This window comes from Diorhabda sublineata, chromosome 11 (assembly GCF_026230105.1).
Source record: "Diorhabda sublineata isolate icDioSubl1.1 chromosome 11, icDioSubl1.1, whole genome shotgun sequence".
Lineage (NCBI taxonomy): Eukaryota > Metazoa > Arthropoda > Insecta > Coleoptera > Chrysomelidae > Diorhabda > Diorhabda sublineata.
In genome coordinates, this window is record NC_079484.1 from 2,800,794 (window position 1) to 2,823,680 (window position 22,887).

The 22,887-nt window shown below is 30.4% G+C and overlaps 2 protein-coding genes across 3 annotated transcripts in view; one reads left to right on the top strand and one right to left on the bottom strand.

The window, feature by feature from the left end:
* Window positions 1-22,887, top strand: part of LOC130450277 (uncharacterized) — a 43,964-nt gene that overhangs the window by 456 nt on the left and 20,621 nt on the right. The window lies entirely within an intron of this gene.
* LOC130450276 (glycoprotein 3-alpha-L-fucosyltransferase A-like) lies at window positions 470-13,334 on the bottom strand. Of its 2 annotated transcripts, none has more exons than XM_056788595.1 (6): window positions 13,181-13,334; window positions 7,117-7,315; window positions 6,419-6,561; window positions 5,083-5,340; window positions 3,442-3,648; window positions 470-2,261 (listed from the first exon to the last, which is right to left on the bottom strand). In XM_056788595.1, exons 2-6 carry the CDS (start codon window positions 7,300-7,302, stop codon window positions 1,799-1,801), a joined length of 1,257 nt encoding a protein of 418 aa, XP_056644573.1. In that variant the 5' UTR covers window positions 7,303-7,315; window positions 13,181-13,334; the 3' UTR covers window positions 470-1,798. The 2 variants fall into 2 exon arrangements, with proteins under 2 accessions (XP_056644573.1, XP_056644572.1); XM_056788594.1 differs by lacking the exon at window positions 13,181-13,334 and adding an exon at window positions 7,634-9,684.

Consider the following 22,887-nt stretch of genomic DNA (forward strand, 5'->3'; position numbering starts at 1 on the left):
AACATAGTTTAGTATATTACCTGTACATTGAGTATTTATTTTCTCATTACCTTCTTTTCTTTTGTTAACTGTCGGGCGGATTTTATGTTAACTAGAACTTATTATCTAATTATTTTAGTTGTAATTGTACAAGTTTTTTGTGCAATCTCTGCAATAATTCTTGCAATATTTGTTTCATTAAAACCGCATCTACTTTTTGATAAAATGTATTATTTGTTGTTGGAGAATACTTTTTTGGGTCGGTTATTAAAGTTTCAGAAACATGTTTCATTGAATTGTTTGAGAGATCATAGATTTTATCAGTTATTGCCTAGAAGTAACCTTGTACAGTTTCATCACACAATATACGGATATTATCATGTAAGCACGATGATCACATCTAGTACATAATTGTAATTGCAATAAGTAATTTATTGTTTCAAGGATATAATTTTATTTTGAAGATGATTCTATGTAAAAAAAACAGGTATGTAATTGATAAATATATTCTAGATTTAGAAATTAATTAGCATACAATCGAATTTTTTATAGGATCTCAAGGTTTCTGTTATACAAAACACAATAAAGTATTGTAGTTAAAACATAGAAAAAGAACACATTTGCAAAAAAAATATATTTAGGTACTACATGTAAGCCTTTTAAGACTATAGCTTGTAAGTGATTCACTTCTACTTCTTCCTACTTTTTTGCTTTCGTTTTTCCTTAATTCCTCTCTCTCTCTCTTAGGTCTTTCATCACCTCTATATCTTCTTTTTGTTTATATCCATCATTTTTGTTGTTCTAAAATCTGGCATTGATCTTATTGTTTTCTACAGATGTAGCTTCACCTTTCAGGAGATTTTTTTGGAACTTATTATCACATTCACAGCTTCCAATTGTTCACTTCCCTTTGTTATTCTTCTAGATCTTCTCCATCGTCACCATCGTTCTTGATAACCACCATAAGATATACATAACAACTTATTCTAAGCTTATTACTTTTTGTTCAGTCAGTCAATAAATCAAAATAATGAATTAAATGATGTTTGAACATATAAATGAATTCAAAGAAATGCTTAATTTATAACAATCTTCCAACAAATAGGAATTACGTGGTGTCATACTAAAAAATGGATGTAATTGAGAATTTAACTTACAATTTATGATTTTCTTTATGACTAATTTCATTTTGAGAGCTTTAAAATGTTACCAGAAATGTTTAACCACATTCTAGAGGTTATTGGATATGTTACCAGCAATTTTCGGGAATTTATATTCTCATTATGCAAGTTATTTTGGGTACATATAAAAATTAAACTGATACGTTTTTTGGCATCCATCATATTTGTTTATGCATATGAATTCCCCCAGTTCGCATATGAAGGTCAAATCTGTTTGAACTTTAAACTTTCTCCGAGGAATAGGTGTGATTTAACAAAGGAATCATATCAAATGAAATGGAATCTTTGTATTTTTTATCTTTATTCGATTTAAATCGAGCGGTAGCACGTTTAGAGCCGTTTTATCTTAATCTAACAGTGCTAAAAACAAGATTTTTTGTTTTGAACCATCTCATTACATTACATTCTTATAATTAGATACATTTTTCCCAAATTTGAATCACATATTTATATATTTCAGAATTAGTAGACTCAGAAACTGTACGGAAGTAATCAAAAAGGCTATTTTTGGGATACATAACCTCAAATACACAATATAAAAAGTCCTGTAGCCCCTTCATTATTGTTAAATAAATATTTTCTTTAAGCTTGGAGAATTAAAAATCACTTCCATGCTGTGGGCCTAAAATGTATTTTAATTATTTCGAATTCCAAGCAGGATAACACACATTTTGGGGATCCCACTGTTTCTCCAAGTTATCATAAACTTTATGTTTTTTCTCGTTGTAATTTAAAGCCTGGCAAACACGACAATAGTGAAAATTTTGACTTTGAAAATACCCGTGTTCGTTTAATATTTCGAAATGCGATTTCCATTGGAAATACTTTAAAAATTCGTCGGTTCTGTTTAGTCTAAGTAGATATTGCGCTAAAGATGCTGGATTCGCAAATTCGTCTATGTCTATGTAAGAATTTGGTGGTAGAATTCTCCTATAATCCGCCCGGTTTGCACCCATGACTATAGGGATGGAATTTTTTTTGTGAAAAGCGTTCCACCAAACTTTTTCCGTAATGTATTCGTCACAGTTTGAATTTTCGAAAGATAAATAGAACAGATACTTTTCTAAATCGGGACAGTCTTTTCTGAAGTGACCAGGACATCTGAAACAAAAGAAAAAACACAAATAATATTAAATAGTTATCATATTATAATAGACGCACATCCTCAATTTGTGAATGCGGCTGTTCTTTGGAAAATATTTGAAGTGGGGCTACGAAGAAACTTCTTTTTTTGAGATTATATACATTATTTTGAATTTTTCCTTTGTAATGGTGGTTTCTAATAAAACAACGTGCTTCTAATTAAATTTTTATACGAAATATTTTCTCAAAATCAAAATATTTATGGATTTTATTCTATTTTCCATCTCTAATAATTTTTTTATACAAAAACTGATCTTCTCGTATCAAAAAACCCCGTTCTATAGAAATTTAATAGTATATTTGTGTATTATTATGTGAAACCTCGTGGTTTTTTCTTAATTTTCCACTTCCACAACAATTGATATCTTTTTTGAAATGCTTGTATCAACAAACCCCTTTTTCAAACAAAAAAAAATCCTTTTCCCCACTTTTATATACAGGGATAGTATTAAAATGCTTTTTGTGATTTAAAAAAGTTGAAACAAGTGAATTAACATCACACTGAACTTCAATACGAGGGTTGCTACATAAGTTTTGAAATAGATAACTAAAAATAATTATAATTGAATTGTTTTTTCAAAATATTCTCCATTAAGATACACTTTTTTATGTTTTTGAACCCTTTTTTTCCATTTCGATTGAGCTACCCCCAAAACATGTGATTTGAACGCATCAATGATCAAAAAATGAATTTTGCCCGTCTTGTAAAACCCATACAGTCGACAGTTTTGGGTTCAAATTCATAGATCCATGATTCGTCGCGATCTTATAGAGGTCTTGAAGTGCTGCGCTTGAATTTTATCCACATCTCGGTGCACCAATCGAACATTTCATGCAGGATGGTCTCCGAAATGCAATTTAAGAAGAATTTGAAACTTTTCGGCGGACAGCTTGACATGCTTCGTTGTACCTGCCTTAAATGCAATTCGAACACTTACAGCAACACTTTTTCGCATCCCTTTTGTAATTTCTTTTAATAAATTCATGTTGACACTGCGTTTTTCCTCTCGAAGCAAATTTATCGACCTCTGTATTCACATATCAGTGAATAGCGGATATCTTAAAACTTAGTTAGCAAACCTCGTATTATAACAGTATTTTTTTTTCTGGAATAATTTCAATGAGTAATGATACTTACTTCAATGTCCCACATGCACCATATACGTCGACATCTATATACTTCTTGAGTTCTTTCACGTAGGCCCACCTATGGTTTTTACTACCGCAGTTCGATCCTAAAATGGCTACCAGAACATCTCTTCGTTTTTCTAAATGAAAATCCACTTGTTCGGGGCGCTTCTTAATAATCGTCCTACCGTATGGTACTGGAATATCGGAATCCATTCTACAAAGATTCATTACATCGTTGCAGATAATCGAAATCAAATTTTTTGTCGTTTAGAATATTTTAAAGAATTATTTTACATCAAAAATTTATGAAACTAATCTGTCAGCTTCTTTCCTTCCTGTCAAGGATGCTTCTACAGCCAATTCGATTCGCATAAGAATGTAACAAGAATTCTATTATATTTTCTCTGGTTAAAGTTTTTGATTTTTTACAGTGTACCCTTTGTTTTGTTCCTTCGGGAAACTGATGGTTTTTCCCTTGGATTTTTCGCCTTTTTCCGGTGACACCACTTCATAAAGAGTTCGTACTGTTTTTCGTACCTTGCACGAGATTTTTCCGGCCGCGTTGCTTTCTTCGAGTAATTCTTCATCGACGATGTTTTATTTTCCATCATCATTCATTGTTATTCATTAATTTAGACAAAACTTCGGACAAAACAAATATCAGAAAATGAAAAATTTAAGGTTACGCAAAATCATCGAAATGAAACTGTCAACTGTCAACATTGAAATGGTTACTCCAGAACGTCCCGAAAGCGTTTTGCAGTACGGAACTTTCACTACACGGAACACTCAAAACGCAACTTTCCTTTCCTTCATGTCATGATTTTTTTACAGTGTACCCTTTGTTTTGTTCCTTCGGGAAACTGATGGTTTTTCCGTTAGATTTTTCACCTTTTTCCGGTGACACCACTTCACAAAGATCTCGTACTGTTTTTCGTACCTTGCACGAGATTTTTCCGGCCGCGTTGCTTTCTTCGAGTAATTCTTCATCGACGATGTTTTATTTTCCATCATCATTCATTGTTATTCATTAATTTAGACAAAACTTCGGATAAAACAAATAATATCAGAAAATGAAAAATTTAAGGTTACGCAAAATCATCGAAATGAAACTGTCAACTGTCAACATTGAAATGGTTACTCCAGAACGTCCCGAAAGCGTTTTGCAGTACGGAACTGTCACTTTCACTACACGGAACACTCAAAACGCAACTTTCCTTTCCTTCATGTCATGATTTTTTTACAGTGTACCCTTTGTTTTGTTCCTTCGGGAAACTGATGGTTATTCCCTTGGATTTTTCGCCTTTTTCCGGTGACACCACTTCATAAAGAGTTCGTACTGTTTTTCGTACCTTGCACGAGATTTTTCCGGCCGCGTTGCTTTCTTCGAGTAATTCTTCATCGACGATGTTTTATTTTCCATCATCATTCATTGTTATTCATTAATTTAGACAAAACTTCGGATAAAACAAATAATATCAGAAAATGAAAAATTTAAGGTTACGCAAAATCATCGAAATGAAACTGTCAACTGTCAACATTGAAATGGTTACTCCAGAACGTCCCGAAAGCGTTTTGCAGTACGGAACTGTCACTTTCACTACATGGAACACAACTTTCATATGGCGTGGTTTAAAAAATATATTACCTGTAAGACATGGACCAATTGAAAATTCCGTTAAAACTTGCGATGGAAATATTTTTGTCAGGACGTAAAAAGGTGTGATGAGGACTTTCTTCTGTTAGAAAAGCCCAAATTTGATCAGGCTTTCCTCTCATCGGAGGTAGTTCTTTCGGATTTTTCGTTCTATGCAAATGAACTAATACTATATCCGCTGTTTTTATATTTGTATCCTTATAAGTAATATCACAATTTTTTACGGGGCATTTCTTGAAAGGATCTACCCTGAAAAATATAGAACTCGTGAGCAAAAAAATCGACTCAAGACGCACGATCGCGGTCGAGCAAAAAGGTTTCCAGGTCTTCCATAGACTCGACCTCTTCTATCGCTACCATGCAGGCACATTTTGCTTTCGCCTGAGAAGAGAATGGAGCCTCATTGTCCATTAGTCCAAGTGACTTGTAAATGGACTGGGGTTAATTTAGGGCCAGTAACTGGCCATTTTGACTCAAGGTTAGCTGCTTTAAATCTTCTTCTGACTATCCACCCACTCACAGCTACTTCTCGCGCTTCTCTGAGCACTTATTGGACTTAAAAACTAGTAAACAATGAATCCGTCATCTTTCTCAGACGTGCACTTTTTTCCTCCGGAACCGCGCCTTCGATGGAAGTTACCAGTCTCTTGGTAACGACGGTAAACCCTGAAAACAGCAGACCGACTCATGCTCAGGAGGAAATTTTTCATAAAGAGGAAGATTCATAGCAATTGGCCCTGATGTAGGAATTGCTCCCCTGCAGTCCTGGGGTTTGGGCTGCTTTATTCCCTATCGTCGGGCTGGTAAACTGGTTCACCAGGTTATAGAAAAACCACCACATCAACGATGGAAGAACTGTGAGAGGTAGGATTTAATATAATGGCTATGGAAGAATTGTCTAAGAAGATAGGGTAGATCTCATGAAGGGGGATTCATTGGATTATTGGAGTTTGCCCTGATATGGGAATTGCTCCTCTGGAGGGCTGGGGTTGAGGTGATTGGTGCAGAAATGTGAACTGGCTTACCAAGTTATAGAAAAACCGCAGAAAACCTGCAACAGCGACAATTATTGGTTAGATGAATAATCTTATATAAGGGTTAGTTACCCCTAAATAGCACTATTGTAAACAAGCATAAAAAGGGCGTTTACCGATCATAACATATTGTTGTATTGTGACAGCAAGAATTTACTAAAAAAAAATAAAATAAAATTTCTTGTTTCTAGTATATTATTTATAGTCGATGCAATGTTTTCCAAACTTTTTATCGTTACCACATTTGATTATATTATTTATGTATGGTTGAATAAATTAGTTCCAAACCTCACCATTCATTCGAGAAATTCATCATTAATCTCTTTTCTATAGTAGGACCATATTTCCAAATCAATATTTGATGTTTCTTAGTGGATTTAATTACTGGTTCTTGCTCTTCCAAAAATAAGATTCGCCCCAAATTCGAAAGATTCGTCTGCAATAAAATATTAACATTGAATTCCTAAGAGCATTTCCAAATTTCTAAATGCGTAGAACATCATTTTAACCTTGCTGAACACACTGTTTGAACTACCACCACCCACGATTTTACTGTCTGATGCGCGTTTCGATAACCAAGTTATCTCCTTCAGAGACTGAAGGTAAACAGTTTAATTTGTGAGTGTTGGTGCAGTGGGAATGTAAACAGGGTGTTCAGTATGAACTTCCAAGGTTATTTTAAGAAAAAACAAATAAAAAAAATTCTATTTTTCATCTGTCAGATATAAAAAAAATAACATCAAGAATAGTTTTAATAGTATCTGTTTTTGATGCTGGATTTTAAGGATGGTAAATTCGTTGTAGGTGGCCAAGAGGCCGTTAAGCTCCTGATGGATTAGTAGAAGGGGTTTGAATAGCTACTGATATCCCCATATTACATACTACAGGGTACTCGAAAGAGTTTTTGAAAATATCGAAGAGCTAAAAGTGTGATATCCAATGAAGCATTTGCTTAAATAATGATAATTAATAATAAAAATTAATGTCTTACTAAATTCTCTCGAAGTTTCCGCCATTGTTTAACTGTATCTGATTGAATATTATATAATATTTTTGTGTTTTCGTTATTTTCTGGATAACGAATCGTATCTATTTGTATCAATAGACCAATTACCGTTAAAACTATAATCCCAATAAGAATAGAAAACTTTTTTTTCGGATAACTAAATTTGTACATTTTGTGGCGTCATCTGAAACAAAACAAAACATTTCATCTCGTATAAATATTAGATACAAATATAATTCAAAATGGGACGTTACTAAAGTTGATTGTTTATTCAAATATCACAATATTTTCTTATATGTAATAGATTAGATAAAAAAAATATAAAGTTATGAAGTAAACATCATGTCAAGTACAAAAAAAAACTTCAACTTTATAATGAGAAAGAAGTTTGACTAGTAGCTCGTTTTTTTAAGTCGTAAAACGATTTTCGAAATAATTAGGTCACTAAATAAACAATATAAAGCTACAAAAATAGTTCAGAAAACCATTTATAAGTGCTTACCCTGCATCCTTGAATCTCCTTATCTTTGTCTCGGATTTTATTCTGGGTAACTGACCGCCGTTAGAAATTCAAATAATCAACTTAGTTCTAAATCTAATCGATTGTTTTCAATAATTATTATTGTTACAATAATTTTTTCGTACTGAAAAATCTAACGACACAAAACTGTATGTTTCATTTTGTAGATAACTTCGGTTTGTAGGTTATGTTACAAGTCTTATCAGTTAATGATTACATGCAACGGTAACATTGAAATATAATTACGTTTTACCCGTAACGCTGTTGAGATATGTATTACCGCTTCTTTCATTATTCTGATTTATAAATTTAATAACTTAATCGATATTCCACATTTACCGAAATCACTTTTTGTAACTTTCACTAGTAAACTATGAAAATTGATGAATGTCATCAGTTGAGTAGAAAATCATATTTAAGCAACGTTGCCAGACCTGGCAATGGGTACGAAGATTAAGCGAATATAAAAAACAAACAGAAATTTGTTATAAAATCTGTAAAAAATTTTAAATTTTCGAAAGTAATGATTGTATTAGTTGAAAGAAGATTCGATTTATATAATATACATATACAGGGTGAGAAAAAGTAACTTGTACGATGATTGTTGATAGTTTTAAATATATATTGTAAAGTAAAGTATGACAGATGACACTAGAAATAGCAAAAGGCAAAGCAGTACATTCAAAGGCTAAGGTTGGAGCAAATAATGAAAAACGGAGAAATCTGACAATAAAAAAATATACCAAATTAAGAAAAATGTATAAAATTAGTCAGTCAGTCCACGTGGACTCATCATCTTCACTGTTTACCAATGGAAACATCGAATCGTAAACATAAATGCATTTCTATTTGCCGAAGCCGTCGGAAGGCGTATGTACACAATTTCTTCGAAATATTCCTGCCGCAAAGTCTGCGATAAGCAGTGGCGTGGCTTGGTGAGATTAATTTGATTCATAAATTTCTTTAAATAAATAAAATTATGGCGTTCTTAAGACAAAGAAATTGCACATTGTAGCAATCTAATAATGCAACTGCTGAATCAACTAAAATAAATAAATTTTCCATTTATCGAGCAGTGACGAAAGGGGTTGCCGTGGATCATTCAAAGAACCGAAAAATTAATACAGCAAAAGGTAGCAGATTATCCAGGATACAATTATACATGTTTATAAACGAATAAAAAGACTACCGAAGTTCTAATGGACGGCTGGGGTACAAAAAGGGCTCAGGTCACGTCTGGTAGCCTGTTTAAACCAAACGCCCTTACAAGTAGATACATTTTACTCGTCTATTTACGTTTTATAATTTAATATTGAGTTGTAGAAAGTGTGGCAGGTATAATTATGATTTTTATAATCTGCAATTGATATTGGAAAAACTAGATCAACGTCTAGCATTCGTAGACGATAATAACACGATATGAAATACAGTGTGTTACAATAAAGTTGGAAAAAGAAGGTGCAAAGCACGAAAAAACAACAATTATTAATAGAAAAGTGACAAAATATAAGATAAAAAACTTAGTAATGGTAATAGATATATCTAATCAAATTTAGAATAGTCAAATGTCAAATAGTCAAATAAATAACCGAATTATGTACCTCGTTGACCAGATATAATGATTCACGAGAGAAAGAAATAATGCAAAACATAAATAAAAACTTCTTTACTGTCTTTCTTTCATCGTAATTTACGTGGTGATGTTCTAATCACGGCGAAGGATACGTTGGAGGTTGCCTATCCCATAATTGTCCTTTGTGACAGGATTCCAAACATTATCTTGTTTTTTAATGGGAAATTGTATACTACTACTTAATGGAGTGGCATCTCCATGTATCTCGACCATTTATCGTCACCACTTTGTTGCAGATATCCAGAAATTTCGAAAAATATTCCGGGAAACTTGTAGAAAACTAAGTAAAAGCTTCGTTATTATAAAACGTCGGTTTTCGCGTGTATTTTTTAACTGAATACAGAAACACCGTTTTCTTCTCTATAAATACCGTATATCCCTCGTATAAAATTAATTATAAACTGCAATATTTGAGTATTATATCAACTCTATATACGTTTTGTAATTACAATGCATTTAACTTGAAAAATAATTTGATAACGTGAGTAATATCCAAGGCTCGATAAGTAATTTCCAATTGTCTAATTATTTAAACAATAATTAGATACAAGGTCTTATTGCTAATAACAATGCGGGATATACTTGGTTGTTTATCAAATTATTACCAAATCATGTGGTTTTTGCAGAAATTCTTCACTTTTTATTTCATATTTCAGTTGAATTCTTGGATAACTGATAAGTCGAAAATTTTTTCTTTTGGTTTATCAATTTCCCTCTTTCCAAGTCCTTGCAAACCATTCACTACGCTACCAGCAAGTTAAGGACAAAAGACGTTAAAGTTGTACTAAACTGTGTAAAATTGGAAGAAGTCGACTGTTGACAGACTGCGACAGTTTGCACAACAATACAGAAACTTCGTGACGGCAGAGTCCACCAAGAACTACATAGACAAATGCAGAAGACGATTGGGATTAGACGCCAATACACCCAAATATATAAGAATTAATGTGATTCGTAAATTTTCAATCAACACAAAGTGACAATCGAACTCAATCGGCTTCAATGGATGTCAATCGAATATATCTGACAAAAGTAAACGCCAATATATCCAAATATATTTGAGAATTGAAGTGATTCGACTTCAGTCGGCGTGAATAAACTCCGAAAATAAATTTTCAATCAACACAAAGTGACAATCGAACTCAATCGGCTTCAATGGATGTAAATCGAATATATCTGACAAAAGTAAACGCCAATATATCCAAATATATTTAAGGATTGAAGTGATTCGACTTCAGTCGGCGTGAATAAACTCCGAAAATAAATTTTCAATCAACACAAAGTGACAATCGAACTCAATCGGCTTCAATGGATGTAAATCGAATATATCTGACAAAAGTAAACGCCAATATATCCAAATATATTTAAGAATTGAAGTGATTCGACTTCAGTCGGCGTGAATAAACTCCGAAAATAAATTTTCAATCAACACAAAGTGACAATCGACCTCAATGAGCTTCAATGGATGTAAATCGAATATATCTGACAAAAGTAAACGCCAATATATCCAAATATATTTAAGAATTGAAGTGATTCGACTTCAGTCGGCGTGAATAAACTCCGAAAATAAATTTTCAATCAACACAAAGTGACAACCGACCTCAATCGGCTTCAATGGATGTAAATCGAATATATCTGACAAAAGTAAACGCCAATATATCCATCCAGTCGGGCGAAGATGCCAAAAAAACTGTCCAAAGTAGAAAATTTGGATAAAATGGAAAATTTGTAGTCGGGGGTTTTTTGGGACGCTGATTACGAATTAGGCAATGGTTTTTCGAAAATATACCGGGGGATCCAATAAGTGAATCAAAAATTGAACTGAACTTGAGCATACAACATTAGCAGTCGTTTTCACACTCTTCTTTTCAGGATTCCGAATAATCTGATAATCTGACTGTTTACGATTATCTTTAAACAAAAATTTGAAAAATGTTCTCGTTACATTCGCCACGAAAGTATTTTAGATAACCATAACTTAAAAACAATGTGCATAAAAAATTATTTGGAATTCCACCATAGATATTTAAAAATTTGAATTCGTAACAAATAGAATGTAATAAACTCGAAATAGTATATTGTACAGTGAGTTAAAACTTATGTTATTTGTTTATAGACACCATTGATTACAAAAAGCCGTTAAATAATTAATTATCGATCAATAGGAGTGAATAAATTAGATTATTCGTAATCGAAGACGAAATTTTATTTTATCGATGTGGGGAAGTCAAGGAAAGCTTAATCCCAAGTTTGTGGGGTTCCACCACCAACAAAGGGGCGAACAAAAAAAAAAACGCGCCTACCTCATAAGTGACGTGGAAAAGAATCGATTAAAAATATTAAATTATATATAAATGTTCAGAAAAATCTGTAAAGAAAAGAAAATTAAGAAAAAAAATGAAATGGTTAACAAGTATTTTGTTTTTGGCACAATGTGTTGAGCATAGACGCGCCGCGGCAGTTTTAGAGCGCTCTATGAGCCACAAGAATGAGTGGAATTCAAAAAATACACATATAAAATAAATCCTCGAAGAAAGATCTAAATTATTGAGGTGTTTTTATTGAAAAATCAAAAAATAAAAAGTTATTGAGCGAAAAAAGAAATTGTTGACAAAATTTTTTCACTTTTTTGCTCATAACTTTTTAAAGACGCACTTAATGGGAAAAAGTGTCATAAAGAAATTTGTAGGCAAAGCAAATTTCCACAATTTATGTCTTTACGAATTTTTCATAGAGACAATAGTTCGCGAGATATCGTCAAAAATAGCTTTTCACCCCTTTATTTAAGATGGCGGCCGGGGACAAGGGGTGGAACCCCTTAAACTTGGAGTTAAGCTTTCCTTGACCCCCTCCCCATGCATCGGTAAAATAAAATTGCGTCCTCAGAAAAACGCAAGGTAATGGTACTAAAATTTTAATATTTTGAAGGACTAACAACGATTTTTAATCCGTTGAGATAAGGTAGAAGCCTAAGGTACCCTACTAAACATTGCAGGACACAAATATCCTTCATTTTTTTCAATTTTCACCAGCTATTTCGCGTTTTCCCCCACTCGGGTCGGGGATATTTCAGGTAAACGAAAAGGTAGACCGACTACAAGAATATTACCTGGAATTTAGTACCTAATCCACTTTGTAAGGTTGGAAAATCCAAAAATTAGAACATAGAATTTCTGAATTCTTTAAATTTCGTTTCAGCATTAGGTAGAAACTAAACAATATTCAGAAAAATGAAATTTTTAAAATTTGCAAAAGCCGTAACTTGTTTATAACTTAATAATGCACACTTGCAATTGGTTAAAATTCTACCCCCAATATTCCTACTACTCTTTATAAAATTAAAATAATAAATTCGTTGCTCCGTTCTTTATTCTTCAACAAATAACGTGGTGTGGAAGTTAAAAATGTCTTTGGTGCATTTTATGCTAAGTCAGCGGGGAGGTTAGGTTGAGTTTATTTAATAATTAAAATCCCGAGCTGCATAATCTTCCGTCACGAGTTGTTTAATCTTCAGGACAACCACTATCACGAGTTGGCACATTGTAAAATTTTATGGCGGGTATTAAAATCACGAGCTGGCACAAGGCCCGGAGGAACAGGAAACGTCAGAAAGCAATAGTTTTTTTTTTCGACTACAGCCTAATAATTAACGATGTAAATCTTGACGAAAATCTGTCAAGGAAGTAAATAATAAACAAATAAATCAGTTATACATAAAAATATACAAAAACTAACTGTCAAATAATATTTTTTGTCGGTATTCAAATATTAAAAACAATTTTTTGGTATTGGATAAACGTCTAACCTAAAAAATAGCTTCACGAATACAAATATTATTTTCTCCACCCTATATATACAATATTACATCACGTGAAAGTAACTAGGTGTTTACTTACAATTTAATTAGTTCACTTTCAATTGGCTATGGATTTTATGATCGATATTGCATCATTATTTTCAATACTCTTACCGCCAAACACGTTTGAATAATAAAACTGACTGACTGATTGAATAGTGTTGGTTTACTACAAATACCGAATATTCCGAGTGGCAAAATTTTACGGTTGCCAGTTTGTTAGCGTTGCGAGATAGCACCAACAATTTTTTTTAATCTTTTATCGAATCTTTCGCGGTTATAAGACATCAGTACTTTCAAAAATTTAAGTAATACAACTTAAAAGAACAAATGCGTTCCTATACTTTGGAGGAATGGTGAACAGGACAAATAAAAGAACGAGAGTTTTCAGAGGAGTTGTAATTCAATATTCGTCGAGGCATTAGCCAGGAAAGTAGTTGTTTTCTCCTCTGAAGAACGGCAGACTACATTTTCGAAATTATTTCAGATGTAAATAGTAGAAATACTCTATTTTGATATATTTTACACACCTCGGAATCTATATTATCGGCGACTAGCTAGATTTCCACCTGACTAACGGTTCGCAGTTGGGAGTGAAGATGACGCCACTTAGTGTTAACTGGGAAATGTTTAACTACCAAATGCGGCGCTCTTTGACGTTGTCTTTAGTTCTGGTGTTAAACTGCTCTGATGCGACGTAATAACGTCGAAACTAGTCAGTAGTTACAACTTCTCCTTGCTATTGCGAGCCATTGGGGACGTTAATATCAACAAAAGGGTCAATTAACATTATTTTTCATGGAAAATCGCATTCGTTATGCATTACTTACTAAAAGACATAAACAAGACACAAGATTATTTAGAACGCCAGCTGTCAACGTCGCACTTAGATACGCAACGTTGCATCACTTCTCGAATACGCTCGTAAATAAAAGTTTCTAGTATCATGAAATTCCCAGAGGATTTCGCACGCGTTTTAGCACCCGTTTTGACTCATCATTTTACGCGATATAATTGAAACTATTTCGATTATAACAGTCGGAAACTATATTCAAAAGTCAACGACAGGATTTTCAGAGGGTGTAATAAATTAACATCATAAATTCAAATTGAATGGAAGTCATTTAGGAACGTAGGCTTTGTTATAATTTATTTTTTTTTTTTATGGAAATAAATCAATAATACTTTAAAGTTTGTAAAGATTGAACGATTTCAATCAGTGGCGATAGAGAAAATTTTTATTCATTCAAATCGTCGTAAAGACCTAGAAAGTCCCAAAAAAAACTTCAGTGCTTCATAAAATCATACATAATCTATTATAGTATATTGTTATTCAATTCAAATCGTCGTAAAGACCTAGAAAGTCCTAAAAAAAACTTCAGTGCTTCATAAAATCATACATAATCTATTATAGTATATTGTTATTCAATTCAAATCGTCGTAAAGACCTAGAAAGTCCTAAAAAAACTTCAGTGCTTCATAAAATCATACATAATCTATTATAGTATATTGTTATTCAATTCAAATCGTCGTAAAGACCTAGAAAGTCCTAAAAAAACTTCAGTGCTTCATAAAATCATACATAATCTATTATAGTATATTGTTATTCAATTCAAATCGTCGTAAAGACCTAGAAAGTCCTTAAAAAAACTTCAGTGCTTCATAAAATCATACATAATCTATTATAGTATATTGTTATTCAATTCAAATCGTCGTAAAGACCTAGAAAGTCCTAAAAAAACTTCAGTGCTTCATAAAATCATACATAATCTATTATAGTATATTGTTATTCAATTCAAATCGTCGTAAAGACCTAGAAAGTCCTAAAAAAACTTCAGTGCTTCATAAAATCATACATAATCTATTATAGTATATTGTTATTCAATTCAAATCGTCGTAAAGACCTAGAAAGTCCTAAAAAAACTTCAGTGCTTCATAAAATCATACATAATCTATTATAGTATATTGTTATTCAATTCAAATCGTCGTAAAGACCTAGAAAGTCCTTAAAAAAACTTCAGTGCTTCATAAAATCATACATAATCTATTATAGTATATTGTTATTCAATTCAAATCGTCGTAAAGACCTAGAAAGTCCTAAAAAAACTTCAGTGCTTCATAAAATCATACATAATCTATTATAGTATATTGTTATTCAATTCAAATCGTCGTAAAGACCTAGAAAGTCCTAAAAAAACTTCAGTGCTTCATAAAATCATACATAATCTATTATAGTATATTGTTATTCGATTCAAATCGTCGTAAAGACCTAGAAAGTCCTTAAAAAAACTTCAGTGCTTCATAAAATCATACATAATCTATTATAGTATATTGTTATTCAATTCAAATCGTCGTAAAGACCTAGAAAGTCCTTAAAAAAACTTCAGTGCTTCATAAAATCATACATAATCTATTATAGTATATTGTTATTCAATTCAAATCGTCCTAAAGACCTAGAAAGTCCTTAAAAAAACTTCAGTGCTTCATAAAATCATACATAATCTATTATAGTATATTGTTATTCAATTCAAATCGTCGTAAAGACCTAGAAAGTCCTAAAAAAACTTCAGTGCTTCATAAAATCATACATAATCTATTATAGTATATTGTTATTCAATTCAAATCGTCCTAAAGACCTAGAAAGTCCTTAAAAAAACTTCAATGCTTCATAAAATCATACATAATCTATTATAGTATATTGTTATTCAATTCAAATCGTCGTAAAGACCTAGAAAGTCCTTAAAAAAACTTCAGTGCTTCATAAAATCATACATAATCTATTATAGTATATTGTTATTCAATTCAAATCGTCGTAAAGACCTAGAAAGTCCTAAAAAAAACTTCAGTGCTTCATAAAATCATACATAATCTATTATAGTATATTGTTATTCAATTCAAATCGTCGTAAAGACCTAGAAAGTCCTTAAAAAAACTTCAGTGCTTCATAAAATCATACATAATCTATTATAGTATATTGTTATTCAATTCAAATCGTCCTAAAGACCTAGAAAGTCCTTAAAAAAACTTCATTGCTTCATAAAATCATACATAATCTATTATAGTATATTGTTATTCAATTCAAATCGTCCTAAAGACCTAGAAAGTCCTTAAAAAAACTTCAGTGCTTCATAAAATCATACATAATCTATTATAGTATATTGTTATTCAATTCAAATCGTCGTAAAGACCTAGAAAGTCCTAAAAAAAACTTCAGTGCTTCATAAAATCATACATAATCTGTTATAGTATATTGTTATTCAATTCAAATCGTCGTAAAGACCTAGAAAGTCCTTAAAAAAACTTCAGTGCTTCATAAAATCATACATAATCTATTATAGTATATTGTTATTCAATTCAAATCGTCCTAAAGACCTAGAAAGACCTAAAAAAAACTTCAGTGCTTCATAAAATCATACATAATCTGTTATAGTATATTGTTATTCAATTCAAATCGTCGTAAAGACCTAGAAAGTCCTTAAAAAAACTTCAGTGCTTCATAAAATCATACATAATCTATTATAGTATATTGTTATTCAATTCAAATCGTCCTAAAGACCTAGAAAGTCCTAAAAAAAACTTCAGTGCTTCATAAAATCATACATAATCTGTTATAGTATATTGTTATTCAATTCAAATCGTCGTAAAGACCTAGAAAGTCCTTAAAAAAACTTCAGTGCTTCATAAAATCATACATAATCTATTATAGTATATTGTTATTCAATTCAAATCGTCCTAAAGACCTAGAAAGTACCAAAAAAAACTTCAGTGCTTCATAAAATCATACATAATCTATTATAGTATATTGTAATTCAATTCAAATCGTCGTAAAGACCTAGAAAGTCCTTAAAAAAACTTCAGTGCTTCATAAAATCATACATAATCTATTACAGTATATTGTTATTCAATTCAAATCGTCCTAAAGACCTAGAAAGTCCTAAAAAAAACTTCAGTGCTTCATAAAATCATACATAATCTATTATAGTATATTGTTATTCAATTCAAATCGTCGTAAAGACCTAGAAAGTACCAAAAAAAACTTCAGTGCTTCATAAAATCATACATAATCTATTACAGTATATTGTTATTCAATTCAAATCGTCCTAAAGACCTAGAAAGTCCTAAAAAAAACTTCAGTGCTTCATAAAATCATACATAATCTATTATAGTATATTGTAATTCAATTCAAATCGTCGTAAAGACCTAGAAAGTACCAAAAAAAACTTCAGTGCTTCATAAAATCATACATAATCTATTACAGTATATTGTTATTCAATTCAAATCGTCCTAAAGACCTAGAAAGTCCTAAAAAAAACTTCAGTGCTTCATAAAATCATACATAATCTATTATAGTATATTGTTATTCAATTCAAATCGTCGTAAAGACCTAGAAAGTACCAAAAAAAACTTCAGTGCTTCATAAAATCATACATAATCTATTATAGTATATTGTTATTCAATTCAAATCGTCGTAAAGACCTAGAAAGTACCAAAAAAAACTTCAGTGCTTCATAAAATCATACATAATCTATTATAGTATATTGTTATTCAATTCAAATCGTCGTAAAGACCTAGAAAGTCCTAAAAAAAACTTCAGTGCTTCATAAAATCATACATAATCTATTATAGTATATTGTTATTCAATTCAAATCGTCGTAAAGACCTAGAAAGTACCAAAAAAAACTTCAGTGCTTCATAAAATCATACATAATCTATTATAGTATATTGTTATTCAATTCAAATCGTCGTAAAGACCTAGAAAGTACCAAAAAAAACTTCAGTGCTTCATAAAATCATACATAATCTATTATAGTATATTGTTATTCAATTCAAATCGTCGTAAAGACCTAGAAAGTCCTAAAAAAAACTTCAGTGCTTCATAAAATCATACATAATCTATTATAGTATATTGTTATTCAATTCAAATCGTCGTAAAGACCTAGAAAGTACCAAAAAAAACTTCAGTGCTTCATAAAATCATACATAATCTATTACAGTATATTGTTATTCAATTCAAATCGTCCTAAAGACCTAGAAAGTCCTAAAAAAAACTTCAGTGCTTCATAAAATCATACATAATCTATTATAGTATATTGTAATTCAATTCAAATCGTCGTAAAGACCTAGAAAGTACCAAAAAAAACTTCAGTGCTTCATAAAATCATACATAATCTATTACAGTATATTGTTATTCAATTCAAATCGTCCTAAAGACCTAGAAAGTCCTAAAAAAAACTTCAGTGCTTCATAAAATCATACATAATCTATTATAGTATATTGTTATTCAATTCAAATCGTCGTAAAGACCTAGAAAGTACCAAAAAAAACTTCAGTGCTTCATAAAATCATACATAATCTATTACAGTATATTGTTATTCAATTCAAATCGTCCTAAAGACCTAGAAAGTCCTTAAAAAAACTTCAGTGCTTCATAAAATCATACATAATCTATTATAGTATATTGTTATTCAATTCAAATCGTCGTAAAGACCTAGAAAGTCCTAAAAAAAACTTCAGTGCTTCATAAAATCATACATAATCTATTACAGTATATTGTTATTCAATTCAAATCGTCCTAAAGACCTAGAAAGTCCTTAAAAAAACTTCAGTGCTTCATAAAATCATACATAATCTATTATAGTATATTGTTATTCAATTCAAATCGTCGTAAAGACCTAGAAAGTCCTAAAAAAAACTTCAGTGCTTCATAAAATCATACATAATCTATTACAGTATATTGTTATTCAATTCAAATCGTCGTAAAGACCTAGAAAGTCCTAAAAAAACTTCAGTGCTTCATAAAATCATACATAATCTATTATAGTATATTGTTATTCAATTCAAATCGTCGTAAAGACCTAGAAAGTCCTAAAAAAAACTTCAGTGCTTCATAAAATCATACATAATCTATTACAGTATATTGTTATTCAATTCAAATCGTCCTAAAGACCTAGAAAGTCCTTAAAAAAACTTCAGTGCTTCATAAAATCATACATAATCTATTATAGTATATTGTTATTCAATTCAAATCGTCGTAAAGACCTAGAAAGTCCTTAAAAAAACTTCAGTGCTTCATAAAATCATACATAATCTATTATAGTATATTGTTATTCAATTCAAATCGTCCTAAAGACCTAGAAAGTCCTTAAAAAAACTTCAGTGCTTCATAAAATCATACATAATCTATTATAGTATATTGTTATTCAATTCAAATCGTCGTAAAGACCTAGAAAGTCCTAAAAAAACTTCAGTGCTTCATAAAATCATACATAATCTATTATAGTATATTGTTATTCAATTCAAATCGTCGTAAAGACCTAGAAAGTCCTAAAAAAAACTTCAGTGCTTCATAAAATCATACATAATCTATTACAGTATATTGTTATTCAATTCAAATCGTCCTAAAGACCTAGAAAGTCCTTAAAAAAACTTCAGTGCTTCATAAAATCATACATAATCTATTATAGTATATTGTTATTCAATTCAAATCGTCGTAAAGACCTAGAAAGTCCTTAAAAAAACTTCAGTGCTTCATAAAATCATACATAATCTATTATAGTATATTGTTATTCAATTCAAATCGTCCTAAAGACCTAGAAAGTCCTTAAAAAAACTTCAGTGCTTCATAAAATCATACATAATCTATTATAGTATATTGTTATTCAATTCAAATCGTCGTAAAGACCTAGAAAGTCCTAAAAAAAACTTCAGTGCTTCATAAAATCATACATAATCTATTATAGTATATTGTTATTCAATTCAAATCTTCGTAAAGACCTAGAAAGTCCTAAAAAAAACTTCAGTGCTTCATAAAATCATACATAATCTATTATAGTATATTGTTATTCAATTCAAATCGTCGTAAAGACCTAGAAAGTACCAAAAAAAACTTCAGTGCTTCATAAAATCATACATAATCTATTACAGTATATTGTTATTCAATTCAAATCGTCCTAAAGACCTAGAAAGTCCTAAAAAAAACTTCAGTGCTTCATAAAATCATACATAATCTATTATAGTATATTGTTATTCAATTCAAATCGTCGTAAAGACCTAGAAAGTACCAAAAAAAACTTCAGTGCTTCATAAAATCATACATAATCTATTACAGTATATTGTTATTCAATTCAAATCGTCCTAAAGACCTAGAAAGTCCTTAAAAAAACTTCAGTGCTTCATAAAATCATACATAATCTATTATAGTATATTGTTATTCAATTCAAATCGTCGTAAAGACCTAGAAAGTCCTAAAAAAAACTTCAGTGCTTCATAAAATCATACATAATCTATTACAGTATATTGTTATTCAATTCAAATCGTCCTAAAGACCTAGAAAGTCCTTAAAAAAACTTCAGTGCTTCATAAAATCATACATAATGTATTACAGTATATTGTTATTCAATTCAAATCGTCCTAAAGACCTAGAAAGTCCTTAAAAAAACTTCAGTGCTTCATAAAATCATACATAATCTATTATAGTATATTGTTATTCAATTCAAATCGTCGTAAAGACCTAGAAAGTCCTTAAAAAAACTTCAGTGCTTCATAAAATCATACATAATGTATTACAGTATATTGTTATTCAATTCAAATCGTCCTAAAGACCTAGAAAGTCCTTAAAAAAACTTCAGTGCTTCATAAAATCATACATAATCTATTATAGTATATTGTTATTCAATTCAAATCGTCCTAAAGACCTAGAAAGTCCTTAAAAAAACTTCAGTGCTTCATAAAATCATACATAATGTATTACAGTATATTGTTATTCAATTCAAATCGTCCTAAAGACCTAGAAAGTCCTAAAAAAAACTTCAGTGCTTCATAAAATCATACATAATCTATTATAGTATATTGTTATTCAATTCAAATCGTCGTAAAGACCTAGAAAGTCCTAAAAAAACTTCAGTGCTTCATAAAATCATACATAATCTATTATAGTATATTGTTATTCAATTCAAATCGTCGTAAAGACCTAGAAAGTCCTAAAAAAAACTTCAGTGCTTCATAAAATCATACATAATCTATTATAGTATATTGTTATTCAATTCAAATCGTCCTAAAGACCTAGAAAGTCCTTAAAAAAACTTCAGTGCTTCATAAAATCATACATAATCTATTATAGTATATTGTTATTCAATTCAAATCGTCGTAAAGACCTAGAAAGTCCTAAAAAAACTTCAGTGCTTCATAAAATCATACATAATCTATTATAGTATATTGTTATTCAATTCAAATCGTCGTAAAGACCTAGAAAGTCCTAAAAAAAACTTCAGTGCTTCATAAAATCATACATAATCTATTACAGTATATTGTTATTCAATTCAAATCGTCCTAAAGACCTAGAAAGTCCTTAAAAAAACTTCAGTGCTTCATAAAATCATACATAATCTATTATAGTATATTGTTATTCAATTCAAATCGTCGTAAAGACCTAGAAAGTCCTTAAAAAAACTTCAGTGCTTCATAAAATCATACATAATCTATTATAGTATATTGTTATTCAATTCAAATCGTCCTAAAGACCTAGAAAGTCCTTAAAAAAACTTCAGTGCTTCATAAAATCATACATAATCTATTATAGTATATTGTTATTCAATTCAAATCGTCCTAAAGACCTAGAAAGTCCTTAAAAAAACTTCAGTGCTTCATAAAATCATACATAATCTATTATAGTATATTGTTATTCAATTCAAATCGTCGTAAAGACCTAGAAAGTCCTAAAAAAAACTTCAGTGCTTCATAAAATCATACATAATCTATTATAGTATATTGTTATTCAATTCAAATCTTCGTAAAGACCTAGAAAGTCCTAAAAAAAACTTCAGTGCTTCATAAAATCATACATAATCTATTATAGTATATTGTTATTCAATTCAAATCGTCGTAAAGACCTAGAAAGTACCAAAAAAAACTTCAGTGCTTCATAAAATCATACATAATCTATTACAGTATATTGTTATTCAATTCAAATCGTCCTAAAGACCTAGAAAGTCCTAAAAAAAACTTCAGTGCTTCATAAAATCATACATAATCTATTATAGTATATTGTTATTCAATTCAAATCGTCGTAAAGACCTAGAAAGTACCAAAAAAAACTTCAGTGCTTCATAAAATCATACATAATCTATTACAGTATATTGTTATTCAATTCAAATCGTCCTAAAGACCTAGAAAGTCCTTAAAAAAACTTCAGTGCTTCATAAAATCATACATAATCTATTATAGTATATTGTTATTCAATTCAAATCGTCGTAAAGACCTAGAAAGTCCTAAAAAAAACTTCAGTGCTTCATAAAATCATACATAATCTATTACAGTATATTGTTATTCAATTCAAATCGTCCTAAAGACCTAGAAAGTCCTTAAAAAAACTTCAGTGCTTCATAAAATCATACATAATGTATTACAGTATATTGTTATTCAATTCAAATCGTCCTAAAGACCTAGAAAGTCCTTAAAAAAACTTCAGTGCTTCATAAAATCATACATAATCTATTATAGTATATTGTTATTCAATTCAAATCGTCGTAAAGACCTAGAAAGTCCTAAAAAAAACTTCAGTGCTTCATAAAATCATACATAATCTATTATAGTATATTGTTATTCAATTCAAATCGTCGTAAAGACCTAGAAAGTCCTAAAAAAACTTCAGTGCTTCATAAAATCATACATAATCTATTATAGTATATTGTTATTCAATTCAAATCGTCGTAAAGACCTAGAAAGTCCTTAAAAAAACTTCAGTGCTTC

Bases quoted from the DNA above. Each gene is read 5' to 3' on its own strand.
- LOC130450276 (XM_056788595.1), bottom strand. From the start codon at position 7,302: ATGTACAAATTTAGTTATCCGAAAAAAAAGTTTTCTATTCTTATTGGG. The intron at 6,562-7,116 runs GTAAGACATTAA...ATTTTATTGCAG, and splicing joins GGAAACTTCGAGAGAATTTA to ACGAATCTTTCGAATTTGGG. The intron at 2,262-3,441 runs GTAAGTATCATT...CTTTTGTTTCAG, and splicing joins GGTGCATGTGGGACATTGAA to ATGTCCTGGTCACTTCAGAA.